This window comes from Colobus angolensis, unplaced genomic scaffold (assembly GCF_000951035.1).
Source record: "Colobus angolensis palliatus isolate OR3802 unplaced genomic scaffold, Cang.pa_1.0 Scaffold31, whole genome shotgun sequence".
Classification (NCBI taxonomy): Eukaryota; Metazoa; Chordata; class Mammalia; order Primates; family Cercopithecidae; genus Colobus; species Colobus angolensis.
Genome location: NW_012116377.1, coordinates 10,163,552 through 10,185,497, shown reverse-complemented (window position 1 = coordinate 10,185,497; position 21,946 = coordinate 10,163,552). Strand labels below are relative to the sequence as shown.

Below are 21,946 nucleotides of genomic sequence, written 5' to 3'. Positions count from 1 at the left end.
GATCACTTTGAAGTTAGATCACTTCAAAAGAAGTGACCAAGCTGGATAGGATGGAATACCAGAGATGAAAAGAAGGAAGGGGCAAAGGTGACTGAAGCCTTGGAGTTGGACAGAATGATGGTGTCATTGCCAGAAATGAGATCTTTGGAACAGACTGTTTATGAGGTGTGAGGCAGAAGAGAAAGATAATGAAGCTCCATTTTGATCATTTTTTTAAGACACTGGGGCTTGCTCTGTTACCTAGGCTGGAATGCAGTGGCATGATGACAGCTCACTGAGCCTCAACCTCTTGGGCTCAAGCAGTCCTCCCACTTCAGCCTCTGAAGTAGCTGGGATGACAGGGGCACACCACCACACCCAGCTAATTTTATTTTTAGTTGATGAGGTCTCACCATGTTGCCCAGGTTGACCTCAAACTCCTGGGCTCAAATGATCCTCCTGTTTGGCTTCCCAAAGTACTGGGATTACAGACATGAGCCGCTGCACCTGGCCCACTTTAATTATTTAAGTTGAGGTTTTAGGCCAGGCACAGTGGCTCACACCTGTAATTTCAGCGCTTTGAGAGGCTGAGGCAGGCAGATCACTTGAGCCCAGGAGTTTGAGATCAGCATGGGCAACATGGGGAGACCCCGTCTCTACAAAAAATTAAAAAATTAGCCAGGCATGACATAGTCCCAGCTACTCTGGGGACATAGGTGGTAGGATCACTTGAGCCTAGGAGGTTGAGGCTGCAGTGAGCCGTGATCTCACCCCTACATTCCAGGGTGACAGAGCAAGACCCTGTCTCAAAAAATATATGTATAAATAAAATAAATAAATTGAGGTTTTGACAAGGTAATTCAGTGGAGATGGGATAGAGATTTCGGAAACATTCACGTAGATGTGGTTGATATTGTGAGGGGAAAAATACCTACTGGGTTTAGAGAGAGGCCCAGGATAGAACCTGAGAGAATGTCCACAATTTCTTGGATCACCTGGGTAATGGTAAGATAATGGTAAGATGTTATATTTAATTGGGATTTCTGAGAGCTTAATTAGAAAATATTGTGATTATGGTGATTAAAATATATGTAAAATGATGTCTCAACCTACTTCTTTTTTTAGAGGAAAAACTTGAAATATTTCAATATTTTATTTAATAGGCTCTGTTAGTGCCCTGGGTCATTATTCTGAGTTTTATTTGTGAATGTATAGTGGTATAAACAAATATCAAAGTTATAGGAGATTGGCTTGAGTGTATATTAATTCTGGTAGATGTGCTGGACTTAAACACTTTTGCAATTTTTTTCTTTTGGCTCTCTTTTTTAAAATTAAAAAAATTTATTTTGACTGTTCTTAAAAGTAAAATGTAACATTTTAACATCCCTTCATTCTATTTAACTGAAAATTCTAGATTTTGTATTATTTAGTTTTATTTACTCCAGCTTATTCCACACAAAGGATTTGAGGCAATTTAGGAAAAAAAAAATTGAAGGGACCAAGTAAGGGAGTCAGAAGAAGGAAAATAGATACAGCAGAATAATAAACTGAGGTAACATTTCCTTCTGGAGATACAAACTAGATAGTCCATCCATTTGTTAGAGAAAGGTTGCACATATTACTGCTGAGTTTCCTTGTGGCCAAAGCAAAGGGGGATAATCCGTAGGTTTTAGCATCCATTGGATAAAAACATTGTTTTTCCTGTTACTGAGACCTGAAGTACATAAAGAGGACGACATTTGGATAACATTCTTCCAGCAACCATAATTATGAGAGTTTAGGAGTGGGATAAATCAGCAGAAGTCTAATCCAGTCTAGTTCAAGAATACAATTCAGATAAGTCAAAAGGAAAAGATTACCTGGCTTTCAGAGCCATGCATAGAAAAATGTCTATGCGTGTTTTTTTGTACCAAACCTTCAATAAGGATTGGAAAACAGAAGTTCTAGTTCAAGTTCCTGACAAGGACCTGGATTTCATATGTTTTCTATCGCTAATAAGAGATCTTATGGTTTAGTTTATGTTTATTGATGTTTTTACCTTATATGACATTGAGCTTAGACTGAAATGCATAAAATTGAGAATTTGTGTGTTACCTGACTTAAAATTCTCACATCACAACTCTTTTTCTAACGACTATGAGTTTGCGAGATAAAACTCACAGGTCTGCCATAGCAACATCATAGCACAGCCTGAAACTGCCACCATGCTGTCCCTCTTTTCTCCTAGCCATATTAAATGCTTCTTTCCTTCAAACCCTACTTGTTTTGAATCACCTTCTTTCTCATTACATTATTTCATGTCTCTAATGATCTCACTGCTTTCACAGATCGCCTGTAGAACTCGGTTGACTGCCTTTTTCATCACTTACTAAAATTTCTTATTTTTAATTTTATTTCTCTATCCTCTCTATAACAGGGTTGTAATTCATTGAGGGAATTGATCTGCCATGGCTTATACTGTTTTTGATTCCTCAACTCTTGGCATTGTGGTTTTCAAATTTGTATAGAAATTGAGGTACTCTTTCTTCACAGAATCTCAAAATCACTAAGTGTATAATTATGTGCCAAATCAGTTGATACCTCACATTAAATTCTGGTTGAATAGGCAAGGGAAGACCAGAGTTTGAAAGAAAAAAAAAATCAGGGGAGTAACATTTAAAATTGAGATAATTAGGCCGGGTCTGGTGGCTCACACCTGTAATCCCAGCACTTTGGGAGGCCAAGGCTGGCACATCACCTGAGGTCAGGAGTTTGAGACCGTCCTGGACGACATGGTGAAACCCTGTCTCTACTAAAAATACAAAAAAAAAAAAAAAAAAAGGCCGGGTGTGGTGACGGACATCTGTGATCCGAGCTACTCAGGAGGCTGAGGCAAGAGAATCACTTGAACCCAGGAGGCAGAGGCTGTGATCCGAGCTACTGAGGAGGCTGAGGCAAGAGAATCACTTGAACCCAGCTGAGATCATGCCACTGCATTCCAGCCTGGCGACAGAGTGAGACTTTGCCTCAAAATAAATAAATAAATAAAATTTAAAAATAAAATTGAGAAGATTCCTTTAGTTTTCTCCTCCTCTGTATTGGGAAAATGATGAATTTCAAATGAGTGTAGTGGCTGGATACTTCTTTTTCGCCAGTCAAGGACATTCTGTGGAGCATGGCTTGTGCTAGCACGGTTCCTTGTGCGTGTCATAGTAGCTACTAAATGAGGGATGGTTGTTTTGGGAGTATGACAGCATTCAGAGTGACAGAGAAACCTTGTTGATTGGGCAGGATGGTGTGAAGTGTGAGGTATTCAGTTTTGTGATTTCTTCTCACATTCTGTAGTGATATTCCAATTCTCTCTCTATAAAATTTTAAGGAATTCATCAGTTTTATAAGTCGAAGGTTTTTTTCCTTAGACTGTAATGAATTTTTAGTGAACACACTTATGTTACCACTTAAGAAAAAAATGGCTAAAGTAAGTATGAACCATATGAAAATTAGGTTGGGTCATCTGCAATTGGCTTTAGAGATTTAAAAATCATAGTTGTTGTACATTTTGAAATCTCTTTATTTAAACAGTTAAGACGCTGAAAAGACAAATACCTTTTGGGAAGCCAGTCATATCCTATTGTGAATTTTAGTGCAAGAAGTAAAATTTTTTAGTTCTTTCACTGTGAATTCATTTGAAGCCAGATAATGGCTGTGAGCCTCCTAATGTTCTTTCCTTGCCTTAGGGTTCACTTTCTCCCTACGTTGCTACCTCCAGCCAGGAATACAATTTTAGGCTTACCTGCGTTTTGGCTTTAGTGTCTAGCAGTCTTTCCCTTTCACTCTTTCGGGATATTTTCTGATTATTAGAGTAACAACTTAAGCTATAACCCAATTATTGAGTACTTGCAATTGCCAGGTACTTTACTGACATTATCATTAAGCTTTCTAACAGCTCTGTAAAGGGCTATTAAATAATGCTCTTTTCCATTGCCAGGGGCAGACACACAACTCACATTAGCTTAAGGAAAAATGGGTATTTTGAAGGGTAGTGGTGGAGCCGGCCTCACAGATGTTGTCAGAAATCTTTCTCATTTCTAGTCTCTTACCTTTTGCAGATAGATACTGTCTACAGACTTGAAAACACTACACAGACAGCTCTAGGCTTACTTCAGTCCAACTGAGCAACTCCTCTCCGTGTCTCAATAACAAGACATTGTCTTTGCTTGTGTAATTGACCATTTCTAGACTACTTAAACATTGTTGTCAGAGGGGATGAAGTACTCTTATTTGGCCAAGACTGCATCACGTGTCCTTACCCCTTTGAGCTTTACCACAGCCAGACAGAATGGAGCTGAAGGTAATTCCCCAAAGGGAAAGAGGGAAGGGATGCTGGGTAGTGCTATCACTACCCTATTTTACAGATAAGGTAATTGAGACTTAGGAATGTAAAGCAGATCCTTCAACATCACAAAAATAGTAAATGATATATCTGAACCACAATCTTGGATTCAGGAGTTGCATTATTATCTGGTAAAAAATGACTGCTGCTCTTTACCTTTAACCCCTTTCTTGGCAGCATGTGTTCCTAATTCTCCTAATTATTTTCACTTTGTATGGAGAGAGAAATGAACCAGGGAAGAGAATGAAGGGAAATACCACACCTCTCTTTTATTGGTTGATAATGATGAGGAACAGAGTATATGTGAATCCTAGAATTGATGGGACAGCATTGTCTCATTGGAGGCTAGGTGTTTGAAAGGGAGAGGGTGTGGCAGGGAAATGCAACCAACCTATAGCTACTAAACCAGTTGGGGGAAGGAGATAACCTGGGTATTCAATTTTCCTATTTTGTCTCATTACTAGCATCACATTCCTTTTCTCCTGCTTATTATGGCAAAATGTACAGCTTTTCAGCACCATATATGTTAAATAGGCTCTTGTGAACTGGCCTAGGAACCTAATTACTGTTATTGTACAGTTTCTGTGGGAAAATGAGATCTAGATGCAATAAGCTTTGGGAAATGTACCCAATACATAAGTTATGGATTATCTGATCAGTTATCTAAAAAAGTCAGGATCTTCATCCTCTGGAGTGTGGCTGTGTTAGGGAAGTGAGAAAGGGTGAATTGGGACATTAACTCTGAAGAAAAGGGAATAAAGATGTCAAAGGCAAACTTTGCTTGCTCTGTGTTTTGTCCACGTCACTCATGGTGTAGTTACCATTGGCTTCTTAAAATGATCTCAGATTCTTCTTTAGGTTACTGTTGTAAGTTACCGTCATCTGGCATATTTCATATTAATAAATATTTTCCTTTTTAATGATGTTAAAATTTGTGGCTAAAATGGGTCTTTTATTCATAGGATGATTTATTCATGATTTGGTGCTTCACCATTGAAGGGTAATTGAAAGTTAGCCATGTGAGAAAGGAGTAAGTGAGAAAATAGGAAGTTTCTGGTAAAATGCTACATGTGGTGGACACTCAGTGTTACTGAGCCTTCATTCTTATCTCTTTACTGCCCCACTAGTGGCAAAGTCTTGTTTTCATCTTGTTTTCTATGAGACATATTTGGTGATAATACAATTCATAAGATGTGCTCACTTTGTTAATGTTGAGCCTCTCTGTTTAATATTTTTTTTTCATTTTTAGAGATGGGGTTTTGCTCTGTTGCCTAGGCAGGAGTGCAGTGGCACAGTCAGCTCATAGCATCCTTGAACTCCTGGGCCCACGTGATCCTCCTGCCTCAGCCTCCTGAATAGTTGTGACTATGGGTGTGCGTCACCACACCTGGCTAATTTAAAACAATTTTTTGTAGAGATGGCTTCTCACTTTGTTGTCTATGCTGGTCTCAAACTCCTGGGCTCAAGTAGTCCTCCTGCCTCAGCCTCCCAAAACGTTGGGATTATGGTGTGAGCCACTATGCCTGGCCCTATTTAATATTTTAAAGTTTCAACACTTTATTTTAGAGAATAAAATTCAATGTAGAAGGCTCTATTCCAAAACTTTTTTTTTTTTTTTTTTGAGATGGAGTCTCGGTCTGTCACTCAGGCTAGAGTACAGTGGCAAGATCTTGGCTCACTGCAAGCTCCACCTCCTAGGTTCAGGCCATTCTCCTGCCTCAGCCTCCTGAGTAGCTGGGACTACAGGCACCTGCCACCACGCCCGGCTAATTTTTTGTGTGTGTTTTTTTTTTAGTAGAGACGGGGTTTCACTGTGTTAGCCAGGATGATCTCGACCTCCTGACCTCATTATCCACCTGCCTCAGCCTCCCAAAGTGCTGGGATTACAGGCGTGAGCCACCGCGCCCAGCCCAAAACAGTTTTTTATATTTGGCAAATTTAACAGTAGATTAGAGATGGTATGTCCTGTTAAATAACTTTTCTGCACCAAGGAAAGCTGTTCACTGGGCAAACGTGACTACAAAGGATAAGCAGAGTTTCTATGTATAGTGGTACAATTATAGCATGAAAATTACATGTTATATGTAATACAAATATATCAGTTCATAAATCAGTTTGTAATACTAAATCCTTTGCTATCTGTGTACCTTGTCATTTAGCATGCTACATTTTATGTATATATCTTGGTTTGTAAATCACTGTGATAAGCACATCCCCAGTAATTGTATGGTAAGCTCCTGGCAGGCAGGGACTTTATCTTTGACATCAGAGCCTGTGAAGTAGAATGCTGGGCCTGTGCTAGGTGTTCTCTCTGCTGAGAGGAAGATCTTTGCTATTACTAGTTATTTAGTTTGGTGCAACAGGCCAGAATTGTCCTAATAATGTCAGTATTTAATTGGTGATATGTAAAATTTCTTTGACAGTTTGTAAATAAAATTAGATACCAGAAAAGAAGTTTAATGTGTAAAACCATTTATTCATTTTGTTGGATGTAGGAATCACTTGTGGAATGGCTTGGACACATTATAGAATTAGCTTTATAGCAAAGCGATTAGAAGGGGTAAATTTCTTATATCTGGTATTTGGACTTCTGCCAGTCTTACCTGTTAGGTTATACTTGACCCTAAAGAAGTTCCTAGTGGGTGTGCCAGGGAGGAGAACCAAACTTGTAATGAAATTGGATAAATTCCTCAGGTAAAAGAAAAGCAGTAGCAATAAAGACCAAACCCCATTGGCACCAAAGCCCGGAAATGGAATGGAGCTAGACAATGTAAAGGAAATTAGAGCAAAGTAGGAAAAACCTTGGCAATTTAAAAATTGTGCCCAAGGTAGAGAAAAGAGGAGAGAGTGTGTGTTTGTATGTGTGTCTGTCTGTGTGTGAGTAATGACAGTGATAAAGGGAGAGCAGACAAGTCTTTGAGACCTGCATAGCCATTCTCGAGGTACTCACTGTGAAGGTGAGTAATTCTACATGGCTCTTGAGAACATCCCTCTCTTAAGGACATGTCGAAGATTCACTGACCTGAACCCTAAATAAAGCCTTCTGGAGAACAGTAACTAGAAGACAAGTGAAGTTCTACTCTCTTCTGTCATTTAGTTAAGTATTTATTGAGCTGCTGCTTTGTGTAGATACCACTAAGCTGTGCAATTACTGGTGCATGATATACTCAACAAGTTAGCGTATAAATTAGTGAAAGAATGATGCCACTTTGCAGTCATTTATTTACTGAGCACTTCTTGTTTACTAGACACAAAATATTCTAAGTGCTAAGAATATAATGGTGAGCTATACAGAAATCATCCCTGCTCTCGTGGAGTGTGTATATTAGTGAGAGAGACATTGCAACAAAAATATATTAATATACAATTACAAATTGGGTTAGTTTGTGAAGAAAACTAACAGCTGCTATGATATGCTGTAGAAGTGGGATCAGTTTAGATTGTGTGTTCTGGGAAGGACTTTCAGTCTAAGAACTGAAGGATATGTAGGAATTAGCCAGGTCAGAATTGGAGTACTGGGGAAGACAAAATCATGAAGTTTCTCAGTTTGGGAGTGGGCGGGCTGGAAGTGGGTTGGCATCCTTGGGGATCTGAAATAAGGCCAGTGGGTGGCCGGAATGTAGAGAGGGAGGAGTAGAGTTGTACAAAATGAAGTGGAGTGTTTGGGAGGGCTTCCAGAAGATAACTGTAATACAGGTTCCAAAACTCTCAATTTCATTGCTCTTAATTTAGGGAATAAAATAGAGATTGATTTGTGGCTTGGAAAAAGTGAAAAAACGTTGGTGAATTCAAGGAATAATTGGTTAATCTATACTACATGGAAGTTGCTATTGTGGAAAAAACCTGGGCCTTGGAATCAACTAACTTCATCCCATCTTCGCTTCTTAATGGTGTGTGACCTTGGATAAGTTACTAAGCCTCTCTGAGTTTCTTTTCTTTCATTTGTAAAGTGGAGATAATAGTGCCTCTTTATTGTGAGAATGAAACTAAATATGTAAAATACTTGGCAAAAGGCCTAGCTCATACTAAGTGGTCAGTAAACTACGTGGTGCTATTACTCTTACTACTATTTCTCTTCTTTCTCCTCAAGGCAGATAGACATCTGCCACATTATCTGTAAAATATTCACTAGGTGAACCTGATGAACACAGCAAAAGCATGCACAAACTGGCATGCCTGTAATGACTTTAGACTATTTTATGGGCAGTCCTCAGTGAAGTGGTGGGAGTATTTCAATCTGTCCCATGATTGTTGAAAAAGCAGAATTTTTTCCATCACAAACATAAATGGAACTATATGTACTTTGGGAAAACTAGCTTTGCATTTCAAATAAAGCATTACAAAGCTAAATTTACTATGAAAAGCCATAATGTTATAGAATACACTATAGCCTTTTCAGAGAGAATCTTGCAACTGTAGTAAAATAAAGACTTCCTGAAAATGCTCGCATGCCATGTTAAAGACATAGAGTTTCCTTTATTTTACATACAATTGTCTAGTTACATTTAGCACAAGTAAGATAAACCATTTGGGATAAATGTCATGTAGGTGTCTGTGGCTGACTCTGTTATTAATATGGAAATACAGTAAGACTCTGACACAATACAAAAAATGGATTCTAAAACCTTCAGTCGTATTAATGGAGGATAATCAAATAACTCCTAGCTAGCCAGTTGGGAGTTCCTAGGGTGTGGAAGCCAATTACCAATTGTCTTCAGGTTATTGAGGTTATTATGGGGTATATTTGAATGCTAATGACATGTCAAATAATTTTGATAATGACAGTGAAGATTTTTTTTGGAAAGAGAAAATCATTTGAGAAAGCATATTTTGGCCTTTGATTTAGATATTAATTTGTAGAAAAAGGCAATATGCTATGGCTAAATTAATTTGACTATGATCCTTAAGAAGATACATTTTACTTTGTGAACACTATATATACACATATAGAAAACTAAAACAAAAGTTTTATGAAACTATGTATTCCAATACTTTCTGTTATATTTTATTTCAATTTCTGGAAAATGCTGTAGTTCACTAAACTAGTTTTATGACATAGTGGTTTACAACTTGCACTTTGAAAAACATTGCCCTAAATGAGTATGTATTAAGTGATGCTTCAGAAAGGAACAACCAGGCTACTCTAGAACCATAAGATCAGAACTATTTCACCACTAGTATATCCCATACCACTAGTAATAGATGATTAGTAGGTGCCAAGCCCATTTGGCAACCTGGGATGGTCTTTTAAAAGGGATTCATATATATATATGTCACATGTATATATTCACACACATATTTACTTGCTTACACACAAGCTCTCACAGGAAGGATACATAAGAAATTATTACTAACATGGATTGCCCAAGGGAAGGAGAACTGGATATCTGGGCAAGAGTGATAAGACACTTTAAGTGCCGTATACCCTTTTATTTTTCATTCTTGTTAAATTTGAATCCTGTGAACATATTTATTCTAAACATTAATAAATTCTGCTTCTATGTTATTCGAGAAAGAAAACAGTAAGGTGACCAGTATGGATCAGAGTTTTACCGTAAAGATTACTGTGTTGGCTGGGCATGGTGACTTACACCTGTAATCCCACCACTTTGGGAGGCAGGGCGGGCACATCACTTGAGGTCAGGAGTTTGAGACCACCCTGGCCAACATGGTGAAATCTTGTCTCTACTAAAAATACAAAAATTAGCCAGGTGTGGTCGTGTGTGCCTGTAATCCCTGCTACTCAGGAGGCTGAGACAAGAGAATCACTTGAACCAGGAGGCAGAGGTTGCAGTGAGCTGAGATTGTGCCACTGCACTCAAGCCTGGGCTACAGAGCAAGATTCCATCTCAAAAAAAAAAAAAAAAAAAAAATTACTGTGTAGATTAGCAGAGTCCAGCATAGGAGTGGGGAATTACATCCTGCATGCTGTTTACTGCCCTTGATGTAGACCAGCTATATTGACAGTGCTATGCAATGATGTTTAGGCGACTCATTAAAAAGGGTTACTTTGTGTTTTGTGCTCTGCTTGTTTATTATAGTGGGGTATATACTAGATTCTGGAAAGCTCTTTTTCCAATAGAATATGGTTAATTTTAATGTTTCAGTGCTTATTTTTTTTATTTTTAATTTCTAAATTTGTTATTTAGAAGTAATTTCAAACTTACAGAAAAGTTATATGAATAAGAAAACTTCAGATAACACCTATTTCCATAGTCACCTTTGGTCAACATTTTACCACATTTGTCTTCTCATATTATCTACCTACCTACTTAACTATCTGATTTATTTTTTTTCCTGAACCCTTTCTTCATAACTGCTTCAGAGTGTATTTTCTAAAATTAGGGATGTTAACTTACTTAACCACAGTACACATAGCAGCCTCAGTAAATTTCATGTTCATACCATACTTTATCTACTGTACTGCTAACTTTCCTTTTTTGTCAGTTGACCCAGGAATATGCTTTATAGCATTTTTTAAATTGCTTTTTGGCACAGGATTTGGACTAGCATTAGGAATTGCATTTAGTTGTCATATCTCTTTAGCTGCTTTTTTTTGGGGGGGACAGAGTCTCTCTCTTGTCACCCAGGCTGGAGTGCAGTGGTGCAATCTCAGCTCTCTTCAACCTCCACTTTCTGGCTTCAAACGATTCTCCTGCCTCAGCCTCCTGAATAGCTGGGATTACAGGCATGTACCACCATACCCGGTTAATTTTTATATTTTTAGTAGAGACGGGGTTTCACCATGTTGACCAGGCTGGTCTCAAGCTCCTGACCTCAGGTGATCCGCCCACCTCGGCCTCCCAAAGTGCTGGGATTACAGGCCCCCACTGCGCCCAACCTCTTTAGCTTCTTTTGATTGGCAACATTTCCACTTCCTTTATTTCTGTTTTACAACCCTGGAATTTTTAAAGAATACACTTTTTCCTTTTTAAAAATAGAATGTTGATCATTTTGGTGTTTTCTTATGATGAAATTCAAATTATGCATTCTCAGAATATTATATAGCTGATGTGTCTTTCTCAGGATATAACATCTGGAGACACAATATCCATCTAACATTAATGATGTTAGAGAGTACTTGGTGAAGGAGTTGTCTAGTTTCTACTGTATAATATTTTCCCCTTGCAACTAAGAAATAATCCATGAAAGACATTTTAAAACTATGCAAATATACTAACCCATAAAAATTTCCCCCTAGATTTAACATCCATGATTGTCCTTGCCTGATCCAGTCTTTACCATGTTGGTTGCAAATGCTGATTTTTCCATTGCTAGCACTACCTCTACATTTACCAGTCAACACTCAGCATTCTGTTTTAAGCCATAGCCCTCATTTCTCCTTTTGTGTTTTTATATAAACTCATAAATTCCCCCCTCCCATGGTTCATAATTAATTACTGTGTAAAGCAGAGGATTTGATTCTGGGGCATGTCATTGATGACTTCAAGAGGTCAGTGATCACCTTGAAATTGTGTGCAGTCTTCTGTGTTCTGGCACCTTTCTAGGGAGAGTGTTCCTTTCATCAGAATCTTGAAAGGGTTCTGGACTCAAAAGTGGGGAACATGTTGAAGGGCTAGACTTTAAGCTGTCTGTAATATTTATAATACATTTGTATATCCGTTCCCCTGCTTTTTACCCCTAGTGATAACTGAAATGTTAGAACCATATTGTATGTCCCTCTGTAGTGCATTCTATTTTTTGTCATCTGTTTTTAAACCACAACTTAAAATAGTACTATATTTTGGTTCCTTTAAATTTTTTCCTAGAATATATAATAAATGTTAAGATCTTCATTGCCACCGTAGTAGCAGTTTATGGTGTATGGAACCAGTCTTGTGAAGCAGTGAATTACCTTGATTTAATTTGAAATTTTAAAACCAATGTTTTTTACACTGTAGTTTTATTAGCTCTCTGGGAGTGAGCTACATGATGTTGTGCACTGACAATTACCCAAATGTTCTCGCCTTCTCTTTCCTGGATGAGCTTCAGAAGGAGTTCATTACTACTTATAACATGATGAAGACAAATACTGCTGTCAGACCATACTGTTTCATTGAATTTGGTAAGGGCCTGATTTTTTTTCCTTTTTATTCATCTCCATCCAATCATAAGCAATTTTAAATCTAATATTGGGTGGAGGGGGGACTTCAGCTATCTTGCTTTTGATAGAGTAATTTGGTAAATGATCTATAAATTATGGTAACTTTTTACTTAGATGCTTATTAGAAAAAAAATTGTGTTTGAGCTGTGAAGGGGATTTTGAGTATTGGTCCAAAGAATTAATGCCAGAGGATAACTTCTCAATGAGAAATTTATAAGCCAGAGATTCAGACTTTTGTGTTTCTGTAATAATCTTTTATAGTCTGCTTCATGTAGAATAGGGGATGGCAAACATTTGCTGGAAAGGACCAGATAGTACGTATTTTAGGCTTTAAGGATCATATAGTCCCTGTCACAACTATTCAGCCCTGCCATTGTAGCTCAAAAGCAGCCATAGGCAGTACATAAATGAGTGCAGTTATATTCTAATAAAACTTTACAGAATAATCAGCAGGCTAGATTTGACCTGTGGTCAGTAGTTTGCTCAACTTCTGATGTAGAAGGAAAAAGTTGTAAATAGTAAAAATAAAATTCCACCTGGAAAATATTTAGGAAATGTCTTATATTAGTTTTATTCAATTTATTCTTTAAAACCTACATTCTAATGGTGTAAGCAATAAAAAGAAAACAGATTTATAAAAACATGCAACTTCTAGTGTGTGTTCTTACGTAATTGCAGCTGGTAAATCTGACAGATTTAATATTTCATGAGATAGGAATCTCTATAAAAATCAAGACTTTGGGCCAGGTGTGGTAGTTCATGCCTTTTATCCCAGCACTTTGGGAGGCTGAGGCAGTAGGATCACTTAAGGCCAGGAGTTCGAGACCACCCTGGGCAACATAGAGAGACTCTGTCTGTACAAAAAAAAAAAAAATAAGCTGGGCATGGTGGCAGCCCCAGCTGCTTGGGAGACTGAGGCAGGAGACTCACTTGAGCACAGGAATTCAAGGTTACAGTGAGCTATGATTGGACCACTGCACCCCAGCCTAGGTGACAGAGCAAGACCCTGTTTCAAAAAAAAAAAAAAAAAATCAAGACTTTGGTTTAAAGTTAAAGCTGTTTTTTGTTTTTGCAACTTCTTGAAGTGGATGTAATACACTTAGGTAGTGTTAAATCCTTAGTTTATTTAAAATTACTGATTTCTAGAGGGTAAAACTGATGACTCCATGATATATTAATCATTAAACACAAGTAATATTGGAATGCTTCATGACAAATTGAACAATTTTGAATAATAAACTACCTGTAATATTTACTATCCATAAGCATCATACTCTGAAACGATTAATTGACAAGTGACTGCAAGGAAATTTATGTTTTATTTTACATAGATAACTTCATTCAGAGGACCAAGCAGCGATATAATAATCCCAGATCTCTTTCAACAAAGATAAATCTTTCTGACATGCAGACGGAAATCAAGCTGAGACCTCCTTATCAAATTTCCATGTGCGAACTGGGGTCAGCCAATGGAGTCACATCAGCATTTTCTGTTGACTATAAAGGTGCTGGTAAGATTTCTTCTGGTGAGTTCTGGATCTCAGTTATTTTATTTTTAAAAAATTCTTGGGAAGAACTGAGAAGCTCTTGAAAATGAATTACTTCATTCTAATATTTTAAATCAAGTACATGAGAGAATATAGAAGTTCAAAGCAATCCTTTTTCAGTGATTTATAAAGTAAGCTACCAGATATGTGACTAGTCAGGAAAATACTTTCAAATGGCAACCTCAGAGGATCTCTTTGCTAGAAAAACATTTTTTTAAATTTAAAATTTTTTAAAGTTAATTTTCATGGGTACGTATTTGGTGTATAATATATTTATGGGGTACATGAGATATTTTGATACAGGCATGCAATGTGTAATAATCACATTAGGATAAATGGGGTATTCATCACCTCAAGCATTTATTATTTCTTTGTGTTATAAACATGTCAGTTGTACTCTGTTATTTTTAAATGTACAATAAATTATAAATTATTGTTGACTGTAGTCACCCTATTGTAGTATCAAGTACTAAATCTTATTCATCTTAGCTAACTATATTATGTACCCATTAATCATCCCCCTTTCTCCCACCCCCACTACCCTTCTCATCCTCCGGTAACCAAAATTCTACTCTCTATCTCCATGAGTTCAGTTGTTTTAAACTTTAGCTCCCACAAATGAATGAGAATATGTAAACTTTTCCTTTCTGTGCCTAGTTTATTTAACTTAATAAAATGTCCCCCAGTTCATCCATGCTGTTGCAAATGATAGGATCTCATTCTTTTTTTATGGCTGAATAATATTCTGTTGTGTATGTGTGCCACATTTTATGCATTTGTCTGGTGATAGGCACTTAGGTTGCTTCCAAGTCTTACCTGTTGTGAATAGACTGCAGTAAACATGAGAACGCAGATGTCTCTTTGATATGCTAATTTCCTTTCTTTTGGGTATGTACCTAGTAGTGGGATTGCTGGATTATATGATAGTTCTGTTTTTAGTTTTTGAGGAACCTCAAAACCACTGCTGTTTTCCATAGTGGTTGTACTGATTTACATCCCCACCAACAGTGTTCCCTTTTTTCCACATCCTCACCAGCATTCATTATTGCCTGTCTTTTGAATAAAAGCCGTTTTAACTGGGGTGAGATGATGTCTTGTTGTAGTTTTGTTTTGCATTTCTCTGATGATTGGTGATGTTGAGCACCTTTTCATATACCTGTTTACCATTTGTATGTCTCTTTTTAAAAATGTCTGTTCAGCTCTTTTGCCCATTTTTTAATAGGCTTATTAGTTTTTTTCATATAGAGTTGTTTGAGCTCATCATATATTCTGGTTATTAACCCCTTGTCAGATGGATATAGGGATTCACATTCCCTTGTCAGTTTGCAAATATTTTCTATCATTCTGTGGGTTGTCTCTTCACTTTGTTGTTTCTTTTGCTGTGCAGAAACTTTTTAACTCAATATAATGCAATTTGTCAACTTTTGCCTTGGAGGTCTGTGCTTGTAGAGTATTACTCAAGAGATGTCCTGGAGCATTTCCCCAATGTTATCTTTAGAAGCTTCATAGTTTGAGGTCTAAGATTTAGGTCTAATCCATTTGATTTGATCTTCATAGATGACTAGGAAAACATTTAAGGTTTCTTTGTAAACATTTTTCTAGAAATGAAAAATAGGTTATTTGTACTGCCTATTTATAGGCATGTAAAGTGCTTTACATTTTGTCAAAATGGCTACATTTAAGGCCAGAGTTCTTGACTGTCACAGGTGTAAATACTTTAGTGATCATCTGCTCAAATCTTCCATCCCAAAGAAGGAATACTATCTTCAACAATTGTGAAAGGATATAAACTTTTGCTTAAAATGAACACCTCATTGTTTTATAAGGTAGCATATGACATTGTCAGACTATTTGTTTAAAAAAATTATTCCAACCTAAGCCTTTAGGGGAAAAAAAAAAATCTTCCTTATATAATTGAGCTAAAGGCAGCTTCCCTATGTCTACCAGTTTTTTTTGTGATCTCTTTCTCCCTTCCTTCAGCAGAACCAGAGTAACAGTTAAGTCAGCAACTGTGTGTCCTTTCCATCCTCTTAGTCTAGTCTACTTCATATAAATATCTCCAGTTCACCAGTGAGAACACATGGACACAGGGAGGGGAACATCACACACGGGGGCCTGTCAAGGGGTGAGGAGCAAGGGAAGGGGTAGCATTAGGAGAAATACCTAATGTAGATGATGGGTTGATGGGTGCAGCAAACCACCATGGCACTTGTATACCTATGTAACAAACCTGCATGTTCTGCACATGTATTCCAGAACTTAAAGTATAATAAAAAAAGAAATAAAAATGCAAGACAATATCAACTATAGAATACAAGACAAACACATTTATCATTGTGTATTGACAAAGGGCGAAATTTTCAAGTAAACTGTAACAAACGTGCGCCTTTTTGAATCACGAGGTCAGGAGTTCAAGACCAGCCTGGCCAAGATGGTGAAACCCTGTCTACTAAAAATACAAAAATTAGCTGGGCATGGTGGCAGGTGCCTGTAATCCCAGTTACTTGGGAGACTAAGGCAGAGAATTGCTTGAATCCAGGAGGTGGAGGTTGCAGTGAGCTGAGATCGCACCACTGTACTCCAGCCTGGGTGTCAGAGCGAGATTCCGTTTCAAAAACAAAACAAAACAAAAAACCTCCAGTTAACTTAGCCTTTTCATTTATGGCATTTCAAATTCTCCCTATCCTAAAAGCTTCCTCTAGACATGCTTTAGTTTGTTAATGTTCTTTAAATTTGGACTGAATACAATACTTCACATACAAATGTGGGAGAAGAGGGTAACAAATTTTATAAAAATAATCCAGTCAGTTAGCAAACAAGCAGATAACAATAACAAGCCCAGTTGGTCAGGGGTGGTAGGGGGAGGGTGGGCCAGTACCCATATTGTTACAATATGTTACCTAAAATGTCCAATTTCCAATAAATTATAAGACATGCAAAGAAACAGGAAAATGTGGCCAGGCATGGTGGCTCACACCTATAATCCCAGCACTTTGGGAGGCTGAGGTGGGTGGATCACCTGGGGTTGGAAGTTCAAGACCAGCCTGACCAACGTGGAGAAACACATCTCTACTGGAAAAAAACAAAAAATTAGCCAGGGATGGTGGCACATGTCTGTAATCCCAGCTACAGGAGAGGCTGAAGCGGGGGAATTGCTTGAACCCAGGAGGCGAAGGTTGTGGTGAGCCAAGATTACACCATTGCACTCTAGTCTGGGCAATGAGAGCGAAACTCCATCTCAAAAAAAAAAAAAGGAAACAGGAAAATATGACCCATACACTGTGGGCCGGGGAGGGGGACAGAATGTAGGTAACAGAAACTGCCTCTCAGAGCAGTCAGGTGTCAGATTTAACAAAAACTTGAAAGTAGCCATTATAATTGTATTCAAAAACTAAAGGAAACTATTAAAGGAGTAAAGGGGGAGGTATGATAATTTTGCATCAAATAGACAATACCAATAAAGAGAAATTATTTTTTAAAAAGTGGAAATTCTGGAATTAAGTAAAATTACTAAAATGAAAAATTCATTAGAAGGGCTTAACAACAGATTTGAACTGGCAGAAGAGTTAGCAATTTGAAGATAGATTGATAGAGATTATTTAATTCGAAAAACAAAAAAAAAATGAAGAAAAATGAACAGAACCTCAGAAAAATAGGGGGCATGCCACCATAGGTGTGACGGTATACTGAAGAAGAAGGGAGAGAAAAAGCAGAAAAAATATTTGAGGAAATAATGGCTGAAAAGTTCCCAGATTTACTGAAGAACATTAATCTGCTCTTCCAGGAAGCTCAGTGAACTCCAAATGGGATACACACAGGAGATCCACAAATAGATGAATCATAGTAAAATGCTGAAATCCAAAGACAAGAAGAAAATCTTGAAATTAGCAAGAGAAGAAGAACTTGTCACTTAATGAGTTTACCTGTATAACAAACCCGCACACATCTATCCCTGAACCTAAAATATAAGTTAAAAGAAAACCAAAACTCATCACTTACAGTGAACCTCAATAAGATTAACAGCTGACTTTTTAGCAGAACCAATAGAGACTAGTAGGCAATGAAATGACATACAAAATGCTGAAAGAAAAAAATAAAAACTACTAGTAACCAAGAATCTTATATCCAGCAAAGTTATCTTTTGAAATGAAGGCAAAGAAAGACATTTACAGATAAATGAAAGATAAGATAATTTGTTGCCAGCAGAATCACCTTATAAGAAATAATAGAGGAAATTCTTGGCTGGGCATGGTGGCTTATGCCTGTAATCCCAGCACTTTGGGAGGCCGAGGCCAGCAGATCACAAGGTCAGGAGTTTGAGACCAGCCCTGCCAACATGATGAACTCCCCGTCTATACTAAAAATACAAAAATTAACTGGGCCTGGTGCCATACGCCTGTAATCCCAGCTACTCAGGAGGCTGATGCAGGAGAATTGCTTGAACCTGGGAGGTGGAAGTTGCAGTGAGCTGAGATTGCACCACTATGCTCCAGCCTGGGCAACAGAGCAAGACTTCATCTCAAAAATAATAGTAGTAGTAGTAATAATAATAATAATAATAATAATAATGGAAATTCTTTAGGATGAAAACAAGTGACCCTAGAAAATGATTTGAATCCATTTGAAAAAAAACGAAGAACAAGGGTAAAGGTAATTAAGTAATTTAAAAAGACAGTAAAGGCCAAGTGTGGTGGCTCATGCCTGTAATCCTAGTACTTTGGGAGGCCAAAGTGGGAAGATCCCATGAGCCCAGGAGTTTGAGATTGCAGTGAGCTAGGCTGCCCTCCAGCCTGGGCAATAGAGCAAGACTCTGACTCGTAAAAATACATTAATGCATTTTTCTTCTACTCTCTTAACTGATTTAAAAAGTGATCATATAAAACAGTACATATATAATATCATTTGGGCCTATAACGTATAGAAATGTAATATATTTTCCATTACAGCAAAAAGGACATGGGCAGTAGTTAAGTTGTACTGGGCTAAAGAGATTACTCCAGATGGTAATTCAAATCAGCAGGAACTAATGAAGAAAGCCAGAAAGATAAGATAAATACTAACAAGAGCTACAAACATATAATTACTATCCTTTGTTAGCCTTTTTAGAAGACATAAAATTCTATAAAGTTATAATTTATAACAATGTATTTTGGAGTTTGTGATGTTTATTAATATGTATAACAGCAATACCACAAAAAGGAGATAAAGGGAATAGAACTAAATAGGAGTAATGTTTCTGTGGCTCATTAGAATTTAGTATAAATTCTTGCTGTTAAGATGCACATGGTAAGCTTAGAGCAACCACAAAGCAAATAAAAAGTAGTAAAAAATTATTAAAGTAAAATACCGTACTACCAAATATTCACTGAATGCAAATTTACAAAAAAAAAAAAAAAAGTGAAGGAGGGATAGAGCCAAAAAAAGCATCAGATGGATAAGACAAAAGGAAAAAATGGCAGATGTAAATCTGTATCAATAATAATATTATATGTGACTGGATTTTAAAAGTGTTAATATATTAAATAATCTAGTCAAAAGATGGTGATTGTAAGATTGGAGTAAAAATTAAAAAGCAAGATGCAACTATATGCTGTCGTCCTTAGATTCAAATATATAAATAGATTGAAAGTCAAAGGATAGAAAAAGATACATAAAGAGCAAAAGAGAGCTGGGGTAGCAATACTAGTATTAGACAAAATGGACTTTATGACAAACATTGTTATGAGAGGTAAAGCATGATATTTTATGATGATAAAAGGATGAATCAATTAAGATAGAGCTGTAAATGTATATGCATTTAACAACAGAGCCCCAAAGTACATTAAGTAAAACCTGCCAGAAGTGAATACAGAAACAGACAATTGAACAATAATAGTTGAAAACTTAAATACACAACTTTCAATAATGGATAGAACAATTAGGCAGAAAATAAGAAAATACAAAACTTGAACCCCTGCACCACCATACGCCAGTGAGACATAACAAGCATCTATTAGGATACTCCATTTAACAACAGAATTTATGTTCTTCTCAAGTGCATGTGAACTATTCTCCGGGATAGACTTTATGCTAAGCTAAACAAAACAAAAAGAAAAACAAAACCTTCATGAATTTAAAAGGATAGAAATAGTATGAAGTATGTTTTTCAACCACATTAGAATGAAATTAGAAGTGAAAACAGAAATTTGGGAAACTCACAAATACGTGGAAGTTAGAAAGTACATTCCTAAATAGTGAATGGGTCAGAGAATAAATCAAAAGGGAAAGGTATACTTTGAGATGAATGAAAATGAAGACTCAGCATACCAAAACTTACAGGATGTAGCAAAAGCTATATTTAGAGGAAAATTTATAACTGTAAATGCCTATGTTTAAAAAAATAGATTTGAAGACAACTTTCCACTTAAAGATAATGGACAAAGAAAAGCAAATTAAACCTAAAGCAAACAGAAGGAAGGCAATAACAATTAGAACTGAAACAAATGAAATAGAGGATAGGAAAACAGTAGAGAAAAATCAACAAAACCAAAAGTTGGTTCTTTGAAAAAACTGACAAACCCTTAGCTAGATTGACCCAGAAAATAATTACTCAAATTAGAAATGAAGGGGCCAGGCACAGTGGCTCACGCCTGCAACCCCAACGCTTTGGAAGGCTGAGATGGGTGCATCACTTGAGGCCAGGAGTTCAAGACCACTCTGGCCAACATAGCAAAACCCCATTTCTCCTAAAAATACAAAAAATTAGCTGGGCTTGGTGGCACATGCCCGTAATCCCAGCTGCTCAGGAAGCTGAGGCATGAGAATTGCTTAAAACCTGGGAGGTAGAGGTTGCAGTGAGCTGAGATCACACCACTGCACTCCACCCTGGGCAATAGAGTGAGACTGTCTAAAAGAAAAAAGAAATGAAAAGGAGGACATTTCTCCTGACCTTCTAGAAATAAAAAGGATTGTAAAGAAATACTATAAACAACTGTATCCCATTAAATTCAATAACTTTGATGAAATGGACAAATTCCTAGAAAAACACAAACTACTGGTAATGATGCAAGAAGATAATCTGAATAGATCTATAAAAGCAAAAAGATTCAATTAGTAATAAAAACTACCCACAAAGAAAACTCCAGACCCAGATACATTTACTAGTGATTTTTACCAAACAGTTAATGAAAAGTTAATAAACAATTATTTACAAACAGTTCCAAAAAAATAGTAAAGGGCCAGGTGCTGTGGCTCACACCTGTAATCCCGCCACTTTGGGAGGCCAAGGCAGGCAGATGGCTTGAGCTCAGGAGTTCAAGACCAGCCTGGGCAATGTGGTGCAACACTGTCTCTACAAAAAATACTTCCATATTCCGTGACGCCAGTATCATCCTAATACCAAAACCAGGCGAAGTCATCACAAAGAAAGTAAAATGCAGACCAACATATCTTACGAATATAGACACAAAAGTCCTCAACAAAATACAAGCAAACCCCATCCAGCAATGTATTTTAAAAATTAGAACAGGCACTGTGGTTCATGCCTATAATCCCAGCACTTTGGGAGACTGAGGCAGGAGGATCACTTGTGCCCAGGAGTTTGAGACCAGCCTGGATAACATAGGCAGACCCCATCTCTACAAAAAAGTTTTAAAAATTAGCCTGGTGGTATGCATGTGTAGTCCCAGCAACTCAGGAGGCTGAGGTGGGAGAATCACTTGAGCCCAGGAGTTTGAGGCTACAGTGAGTGATGATGACACCACTGCACTCCAGCCTGGGTGACAGAGCAAGACCCTGTCTCTAAAAGAAAAAATTATAGTTATGTGCTACATAACAACATTTTGTTAATGATAGACCGAATATATGGTGGTGATTTCAAAAGATTATAATAGCATATTTTTACTGCACCTTTTCTATGTTTAGATACACAAATACCATTGTGTTACAGTAGTCACTACAATAACA

At 37.2% G+C, this 21,946-nt stretch overlaps 1 protein-coding gene across 2 annotated transcripts in view; it reads left to right on the top strand.

Moving 5' to 3' along the window:
• The window catches only part of SEC22A (SEC22 vesicle trafficking protein homolog A (S. cerevisiae)), a 69,274-nt gene that overhangs the window by 9,306 nt on the left and 38,022 nt on the right, over nt 1-21,946 (top strand). For both annotated transcript variants that reach the window (XM_011950794.1, XM_011950795.1), the window contains 2 exons: nt 12,253-12,416; nt 13,787-13,981. In XM_011950794.1, the coding sequence (XP_011806184.1) occupies nt 12,253-12,416; nt 13,787-13,981 (359 nt within the window). The remainder of the gene's footprint in view (nt 1-12,252; nt 12,417-13,786; nt 13,982-21,946) is intronic.